Genomic DNA, 9,598 nt, shown 5'->3' with positions numbered 1-9,598 from the left:
TGTGCCAGGGCAGGGTGAGGTTGGGCATGGGGAACAATTCCTTCCCCTTGGGGCTGTCAGGCACTGGAAGGGGCTGCCCAGGGAAGGGGTCGAGTCCTCACCCCTGGGGGGATTTAACAGCTGGGCAGAGGTGGTGCTGAGGGCCAGGGTTTGGGGGTGGGATGGCAGGGATAGGGGAACGGTTGGGCATGATGATCTTAAAGGGCTTTTCCACCCTAAATGATTCTATGGTTCTATGCTCTTTTAAAATACCAGGGTTGAACTATTTGGGGCTTATATCTCCTTAAGGAATCAGATTTTAGTTCATGAGCTGTGCAGTCAAGGTAAACATGTTTTTCTGCTTCCTGCCAAGTAAAATTAGTATTTTATTGCTATCCATACGTGTGGAAAAAGGCAAAAGAGTGAGAATGTTCTTAGCCTGCAAGTAGTTAAGCGTGTTTTATTAAAATTTAACTTTGTATGATGTGTGAAAGCAGAAGACAAATTCTGAAAAGGTGTAGCTTTCTGGGTGAAAACTGTTGAACCTGTCTCTAATGAGCGAATGCAGCTTTATTTGAAATGCATAGTACCCAATTCTAAATCTTTGCTTTTCTTTTCTGTCCTACAGGGAACACAGTGAGTAACCTGATTTTCATTCTACCTCCAATCTATGGTGCGATTCAGACCTGTAAAGATGGCCTTGAAAAACGATATTTAGCTGCATATTTGTGTCTTACAGGTATGTGTAAAAGATAATTTGCTCTTTTGTTATGAAGAGAGCTCACGTATTTAATGAACAATATCCAAATGTTAATAAACCAAGTAGTTAAATCCAAATACTCTGTGTGTAAAACATAAACCTCAATTTGTTATCCTTCTTAATGTTTACAGAAAATTCATATTTGTTGGAAGGACATGAAGTTAGAATTAACTAAATAACTTTATGAGATTTTAAAGCGATTCTTTTCTGGCTTCACGTATTGCTCAGTGCATCTTGGCTTATTGTGTCCTTTTATGATGGTTTACAGAAGATGTCTTGTGTGTCCTACTTCCAAACAGTTTCTCACTATGTTAATATTTTTGTGGCATTTGTATGGAACAGTAATACAAGAAATGGCCAAGGCCTTTAAGGAACTGGAAGAGCTTACATCAGTTTGCATTTGTTTTCAGTTCCTCTTTGGCACGTATCACCCAACAACCTTAACTGCCATCGTGTCTGGGAAGTTTTGCAAGGATGGAAGAACAATGTGACATTTGTGCATAGGTGAACTTAAGGGCAGTCTGGTTTTTTTTTTTTTCTAAAATAGCAAAATCCAGAAAAGAACCAACTTCCTTTAAAACACTAATTATGCAACTAGAAGTCATGTTCCTTATGAGAAAAGGTGTTTGAAGATGGTTCAGTTTTGGCAGTTTCTCAAAGTAGATTTCACCGAATTTCTGTGTTTCACCGGATTTCTCTGCTTGCTATAGCTCCTATCTCTGTGGGGGCTATCTTTCCCAGTTTTCTCAGTGGTAAGAGATAGGTTTATTGTAGATGTTACTTTTAAGCTTGGCATACTTATGTATTTAAACAAACATTGTCAAAAACCACATATCCATATGTTAAGTGTATTCTTGATGCCAATTAAACTGTAACATCTACTAGGTACAACTTCATGTTTTTTCAGTTACATCAGCTTTGCGGGTATGTGTGAAAGATAAGCAGCAACAATGTACAGCTTTGGATGTTGTCTGAACACTTTCCAAATAGCCATTTGTAGGCTTTTTACAGTTTTGAGTAATTATTCTTTTTTGTCTCAGTATAAAACAGTTTGGTGGAAGGAATTCTTGAAGGTCAGGGTTTCCTTTAAAAAGACAGGGAGAGAAACAGCGTGTTAAGTGTTTGTGGAAGTTGAGTCTTTGCATGGTCATGAATCGAAGTATCCTATCCTGCCATTCTTTCTAAACTAAAACAAAAAAGAATTAAAACTCTGCGTTTGAGATTCAGTCTTCACCATAACTTGTGGCTGTGATGCTTTGTGATGGACAAAGTGTGCCGCTGTCTGACCAGAATGTCAGGCTGTCACACCAAGACTGCCCTGAGTGGGCATTTCTCATATACTGTTTAATGTTTGAAATGTTTAAAAAGGGAAAAAAAAAAAAAAATATCTGTCTTCGATCACAACAAATACCGTGGAGTTCTGTTTTATAATGTCACTGGCGTTCATGAAGGGGAGCTCAGCCTGCCTATGTGACAGCAGTGCTGGAGGGCAGTCCAGAGTTCCAGCTGGGCTCTGCTTATCTGTGACTGGGATGCCTTTAACTTCTGTCTGAAGGTTTTTTTTTATTTTGTATGTTGGAACGTACCATTAAAGGTTATTCCCCAAACTGTTTCTCTTCTGTTTTATCTCTGCTTCGGTATTCGTAAGGCCGGACTGGTTTAGAGCAGTTGAAAGATGTAAAGGAATATAGAAGGCTTTATAGTCTCCCAGTGAGAAACAGGAACAGGATGGTTTGGAATCACAAACCTCTTACCGTTTGTTCTAGTACAGAATAAAAGCAGCAAATGAGAAGATAAACAGAATTTTAAGTATAGCCGAAACGTGCCAGGAACATTGGCATTCTTTCTGTGCATGTGACTGAATGAGAGGCATACTGAAGCGGAGATAGGGTAAGTGTACAGAAATTTCTCCTTGTAAGAAAGTACCAGAGAGAATTCTTTCCCTTAGAGTAATTTTATTTATTAACATATTTCCCTTTACATACTTAATTTGCAGCAAACAAGCACAGACTTCATCTGTAAAGGGTTAGTGAATTTAACACAAATTTCTGATTTCACTTCAAGCACCATGCCTCATTGCAGAGCTGCTCACTAGCTAGTAGCGTCTGAAGGGTGTTCTGTTCAAGTAGAAGTGTTTTAAATATTCTGCTATGCAGACGGGGGTGGGAGGGAGGGCACTTGAGTTAGGTTTTAACAACTTTGAATCATTACTGAGATTTTACAAGATGTTGAAAGACAGCTGTCAAAGCGGACATTAAAATTAAATCTATTGGCATTTGAGAACGTAAGAAGTGTTGTTTCTAGACATTATTTTGATCCAAATCAGCTGTTTCTTTTGGATGCTTCCAGACATTTAGCTGATTGTCAGTTCCTTTGTGCTTTACCATGCCGTGTTCAGTGCTTCACTTCATACCCCACAATTTCTGTTGTTGACATTTATTTCCTCTTTGAACCAAATGCATTTTGAATTAGGGAAGCACTGTTCATTTCGCGTACATGCTAAGATCCAAAGTTGGCAGGGCAAGAAGGGGGATTTCTAAATAACCGTTTAAATAAATTCCTTGTTCATACTGGTGCTGAAATGGCGTTTCACTTTTCAGCAAGTTCTTTGAGATACAGCACACTGTTCTCAGCCCTTATTTCTGCTGCCCTTCAGCTCAAAAGGCATGTTGTTAATGAACTCAGTAGGAATTGGATATGATTTATAGCTGTAGAGAACTATTTAATCAACCTATACATTATGAAGAATAATCTTAAGCAAATACTTTCACATGTTGCATCTCGTGAAGTAGGTGGAACAAATCATCAGACTGTCACTACCTTGAAGAATAAGGAGTTGGTTTTGGATGGTTCCTTATGATGCTGTGGTATTGTATCGGGTTCTACCATAGGTCATCTCCTCATGCATCCTGGGAAACCGTGATTGCCAAATTGTTCGTATTCTAGAAGGGTCTCGATTTTAAAAAAAAAAAAAAAAAAAAAAAAAAAGTATATATATCTTAAAAAAAGAGAGTATAACTGTTTTGGACCTAAGAAGATTAAAAAAAGCAGTCAATGGAGTTACATACTTTATTAGATGGTTTACATTAAATTTGGAAGGATTGTTGTGTTTTATATTTCTTTGGCTTGTTTAATAGGGCTCAGTTATTCAAGCTGTGCCAAAGTAGAGGGGAAAAAAAGGATGCAGAAAGTTTTCTACATTAGACATAGCTATCGGAACTCATAAAACAACTTACTAAACTTCACTTCCAGTGAAACTCTGTGAAAACAGTTATTAGAAGCCCTTCAGTGAAAATTAATTCCCTTATTCTTTCCTAACAGCTGTAGAGAAGGTGCTTAGGCCATGTCACTGTCAGTAAATCAAATGTGCTCGGGAACATTCCTGAGTGCTGAAGCCAAGTAGTGTGGAACAGCCCCTGTCTGCTCAAGTTTGCCTCCAAAACAAGGTGACCGCATACAAATTCCTTGCTGGGCACAGGCCCTGGACTCTTTTGGCTGCTGGGCTGTGCCTGGGAGCTGCTTGGGGAAAGTGCTGATTGGAACAGGCCGGGTTCACGCCGCAGACTGTTCTGACAATTCTCGAGCACAAGACGGCTGCATTACAGTGTCTGGGAACAGTCCCAGCAACGCTCGAGTTTACTTGTAAAGCTGTGCCCTTGGAGTAACCAAGGTCTCTCCTGTCTCTTATGCTGTGGAACAAAACAAAACGATACAACAAAAATTGTTCATTTAATTCTACTTTTTCACCTTGTTTCGTTCTTTGACTGTTTATGATGCAGTATGGTGGTGTTTATCTTTAGTTCAGTTCTATCATCGCAAGAAACCCCAGGTGAAATTCAGGTCCAGATTCAAACACCAAAGCGTGTGCCTGCCTACCTGTGCAGAGGGGTCTGTCTCCCATTGCAGTCAGTAAAGCCTAGAGAATCATTTGGCTCATCCTAAACTATCCCCTTATATCTGGCCAGCTGAATTACTCTTCGTAATACCACTCTCTTTAGTGGAAGCTTTGACACCTAGTTCATGCGTAGATACCTAAGCAAAGGTGTTTGAAGGAAAGATGCTCCAGATGCAGAATGTTTTCATACAACGCCTGTACAGGTTAAATTCAAACCACGTCTGTGGAATCCTAATAAATTGCTTTTTCTATAAAGGCTTTAGGCTTATGATAAGAATCTTGAATGCTGATGGATAGTCTTATATTGAAATAAATTATCACTGATTCTGTGATGCTTCTGATTCTTCCTAAAACTACTGAAAAATTTGTAGGGGATATTTGTGTCCCTCTAGGGTTCAAATCCTGAGAGTTTATATGGTTCATATCTGGAGCTGGATCTTGTGTATAATGTCAGATTATTTCTAGCATGGATATTGCCTTGAACGGTGTTGAAGCACTGTGAAATAACTGCATGAAGTAAAGTTTGCAGATGCATTGCTTTTACGTGATCACTAACACAACTATTTTATCAACTGGCAGTAACCACACGTTGTGTTTGCTCCGGGACAAAAAAGACCACTCTAGTCTACATATAGCAGCTAACCTGACTTTGCATTTCTAGTCTTTTTAAGTGCTATTCTGATCTTGTAATACTGTGACTTAATATGTATTCTATGCTTAATACATAATTTATGTATATCCCCTGTAACTCGAGAGGTTCGTTAATGTGAAAATGCTGAGTGACTTATATCTATGAAAAGTGAGGTGCATTAGTTGGAGGGGAAATGGTATTGCTTCAGATGGCAGATTAGGGAGGTGATTCTGCCCCTCTACTCAGCTCTGGTGAGACCTCACCTGGAGTACTGCGTCCAGCTCTGGAGCCCTCAGCACAAGAAGGACATGGAGCTGTTGGAACGGGTCCAGAGGAGGGCTACAAAAATGATCCGAGGGCTGGAGCACCTCTCCTATGAGGACAGGCTGAGAGAGTTGGGCTTGTTCAGTCTGGAGAAAAGGAGGCTACGGGGAGACCTGATTGCGGCCTTCCAGTACCTAAAGGGGGCCTATAGGAAAGATGGGGAACGTCTTTTTCATAGGGCCAGCTGTGTTAGGACAAGGGGAAATGGTTTTAAACTAGAACAGGGTAGGTTCAGGCTAGAGGTAAGGAAGAAATTTTTTACAATGAGGGTGGTAAAACACTGGCACAGGTTGCCCAGAGAGGTAGTGGAGGCCCCATCCCTGGGAACATTCAAGGCCAGGTTGGACGGGGCTCTGAGCAACCTGATCTAGTTAGCAGTGTTCCTGCTACTGCAGGGGGGTTGGACTAGATGACCACTAGTGGTCCCTTCCAACCCTAAACATTCTATGATTCTATGATACTATATGCAGCTTTTAGTGAGTTAAGCTCCTTTGCCAAAAGGAAACACCTAGAATGAAAATCGTAACCCCTCCTGACACGATAAGGAGCCGATCTATCGCTCGGTTTGTCAATGGCTGCATGGGAAAGTTGCTTCTGTTGAAACTTGGTGTAATTGCAGTGATCCTGTCCACTCATATTTTGAAAAGTACAAAGCTGGTAGAATGTCTCATTGCGGTGATGGCTTTTGTGAAGTAAATATGCCTTAGAAATGTCTTGATCCTGAAGCTGTGTGATGAGAAGGTAGCTGCATTCCTGTAAAACTGCGGGTAGAAACTACACGTGAAGACATTTGAGCTTAAATATTAAATTGCTATTTACTGAAGACAAATGCACGTCACACCCCTTGTAAGTTTACAAGTTAGACTGTGAAGTGTGGCAGAAAGGCAGCGTGCTCTGGGCATAGCACAGAAAATAAAGATGGGGTTGTTCAGCATGGAGCAGAGGAGGCTGAGGGGAGCCCTCATCACTCCCTACAACTGCCTGAGAGGAGGGGGGAGCCGGGGGGGTCGGGCTCTGCTCCCAGGGAAGGGGCGATGGGACGAGGGGCACCAGCCTCAAGTTGTGCCAGGGCAGGGTGAGGTTGGGCATGGGGAACAATTCCTTCCCCTTGGGGCTGTCAGGGGCTGGAAGGGGCTGCCCAGGGAAGGGGTCGAGTCCCCAGCCCTGGGGGGATTTAACAGCCGGGCAGAGGCGGTGCTGAGGGCCAGGGTTTGGGGGTGGGATGGCAGGGGTAGGGGAACGGTTGGGCTTGGTGATCTTGGTGTTTTCCAACCTAGACAATTCTATGATTCTATGATTTCTTTGTGATCCTTTGTCATGCGATAGGCGTTTCCTCTTTTTACTTGGCAATGTTTTCAGCACTGAGCGCTTACCCTGCGTTAAACCACAGGACAGCAGCCCTGACCAGCACCGCTCTCAGCCCAGTGAGTGCAGTGTTCGATGTTAGTTCCCTCCCCTGAAGTTTACCAGTTCTGTAGGGATGTCAGTGAAGCAGAGTACGACGTAACGCTTCAGCTGCTACAGTTCTGTTCATCATGGGATGGGTTGCCCAGAGAGGTGGTGGAGGCCCCATCCCTGGACACATTCAAGACCAGGTTGAACGGGGCTGTGAGCAACCTGATCTGGTTAAAGGTGTCCCTCCTCCTGCAGGGGGGTTGGACTAGATGACCTCTAAAGTTCCCTTCCAAGCAAAAACATTCTACGATCCTATGATCTCTTTATGCAGTTAACTTCTTCCTCCTTTTTGAACAGATTCCCGAAGGGTTTTTTGCGCAATTCTGTGTTAAGATATAACATATGCCAAGGGTAGCTAATGAGAAACTTGGTTCTTAGCTCCTTCAGTATCTAGGTGTAAAACATTTCTAAGTTACCCCTCTGGAATGTAAAACATACCTTTTAAAGTTACACCTCTGTGATAAGCAGGTATAAATGGGATACATAAAGAATCATGTTTCAGTCTTTAGTGTTCATTTAAACCGTCTCTTCAAAAGGATGCGGTTGTGCAGAGTTACCACGATAGTGTTTGAGGAAACGTTGTGTCTTGAGAGGATGAGTGTCATCTGATGAATAATCTAGGCATGTAATTGCTGGTCATGTAACATCCTGGGTTATCTGCCGAATGCACTTAAATACCAAACAGGCTTGACCGTGTTCATGAGCTCTGTCAAAACTGCAGCAAGCAGTACTACAGCCATTTCCAGTAGGGGTTTTTATTTTAGAAAGGACCATATGATAAGTCCCTGTAAACTTTTCTTGTTTCAGATAACTATTTTACACAATTATTACTATACGATATAGCTAAAGCATCGTTCTGCAATTCATAGTAAAACTGCATAACCAAAGAAACTCCAAGTGTGATCATTAAACAGAAGCAAGGAGGTTTTATATGATTTTTAGAAATTAATTGTAGTCGTGGGATTAATGACCTGGAACGCTAATATCCGCAGCATTCTTGATTTTTGCAAGGACTGGAAAGGGAAAATAATCTACTGCTTCTAATCATATAGGAGAAAGGGGAGGAGTTCAGTAGTTGATTGTTGAAATTTATTAACCCCAGTAACAATAAAAAAAAAAATTCCCCCAAAACAACAAAAAAAACCCTAACAACATATTTTGCTAATTTAAAATGGGTTGAAATTTCTTATGCAATGATTTTGCCTGTATTTGAAAATTACTCGTGTTACAAATTGCAAGAGTTTGTATCACGAAGATACTGAAATCACTGCGACAGCCAGGATAAAGGATGGTACTGTTTTAATGATGATCTTAATGGGTTTTTTTCTTGAGAATGAACAGTAGTTGTAATAGATGCTGCATACGCAGAAAAATGGCTATGAGAATTTCTCATTAAAGTCTCAATGAAGGTGAAAAACAATTGTTGCTTATTGTTCGGAAAGATTTTCCAGAAGCAAACCAATTTAATCAGAACTTACAGAAGTGCATATGGTTGTTTATGTTCTGGTAGACAGCCATGCTTAATTTTCCCAGAGAATTAATGATATTAAAGTATTTGACAATACATTTTTAAATTTTGCTGTATTATGGTTTTATGCTTCAGGGTAGTTAACGTGCTTGGGTATTTCATTTCATTGAGTATGTGTAATAATCACAATTCTGGTTTAACAGCATGTAAAGAAACATCTCCAGGCGTGTCTTATCGGCTGCCTTGGGAAGCCTTTACAAAATGCGGTTTGTTAGATAGATGTTTATGCATCAGCGAAATCCAGCTGTTGCGTGTAGGAAAGGTTATGCTCTTGCAGCAAAGCATGGCAGCACTACCCAGTGATCAAGGCTGGAGTGCAAATTGCTTGGCTTTCTCTGAAACTAGAGTCTGAGGTAAAACATCATTTCCTGCAGGAAGACAAGACATCGCATTAATGTACTTGTTCTTGCAAAATAAAAATGAGCTGGTGCTTAATGAGAGTGCTTAACTGATAACATTTCAAATGAACGATACATAAAATACTCTACCAGCTTTGCACTAAACGGTGAAGTCTAACTTCCAAGAAACATTGTCCTTGTCTTACTGAAAAAGCTGCGTATAGGCAAAGTATATATCTCATCAATTAATTTCAGAAGTAAATTCAGAGTTTAAAAATAACGTATTTCAAATAAATAAAAATCATTACATAGAAGGATGAGCTTCCAAGAGCAAGGCTCGGAAATGGTGATGTAAAACCAATCCGTACTGCACGGGTTTTGTTTGTTTACCCTGCATTTCTAGTTCTGAGTTCTAGTAGCAATTCATTTCTGCTTCTAGAGCTGACAAAAAGCTCCTTGTAAAAATTTACCTTTCAAAAGCAGAAATACCACCAGCTTTCAGGAGTACTAGCAGTTGAATGATGCTTTGCGTTATAGAAGGATCAAGACACACAAATCTTAATGTACTTAAGAGAAAAAAGGAAGAGAAATAGAATGATAATGTTCCATGCATTCTGGGTTCCCTCCACTCCTGTCCTCACTGAGATTACGCCGGTTCATAGAAGACAGTATTCAGAGGAGGGAAAGA

At 40.7% G+C, this 9,598-nt stretch overlaps 1 protein-coding gene across 1 annotated transcript in view; it reads left to right on the top strand.

Annotated features, from left to right (window-relative positions):
* Positions 1–329: 329 nt before the first annotated feature.
* Positions 330–9,598, top strand: part of ACER3 (alkaline ceramidase 3) — a 44,698-nt gene continuing 35,429 nt past the window's right edge. Inside the window, exons 1-2 of the mRNA XM_009637118.2 lie at positions 330–351; positions 608–718. Of these exons, the coding sequence (XP_009635413.1) occupies positions 330–351; positions 608–718 (133 nt within the window). The remainder of the gene's footprint in view (positions 352–607; positions 719–9,598) is intronic.

The sequence above is a fragment of the Egretta garzetta genome, unplaced genomic scaffold (genome assembly GCF_000687185.1).
Source record: "Egretta garzetta isolate BGI_Z169 unplaced genomic scaffold, ASM68718v1 scaffold323, whole genome shotgun sequence".
Classification (NCBI taxonomy): domain Eukaryota; kingdom Metazoa; phylum Chordata; class Aves; order Pelecaniformes; family Ardeidae; genus Egretta; species Egretta garzetta.
Note: the sequence above shows the minus strand (reverse complement) of the source record. Positions and strands in the feature narration are given on the sequence as shown.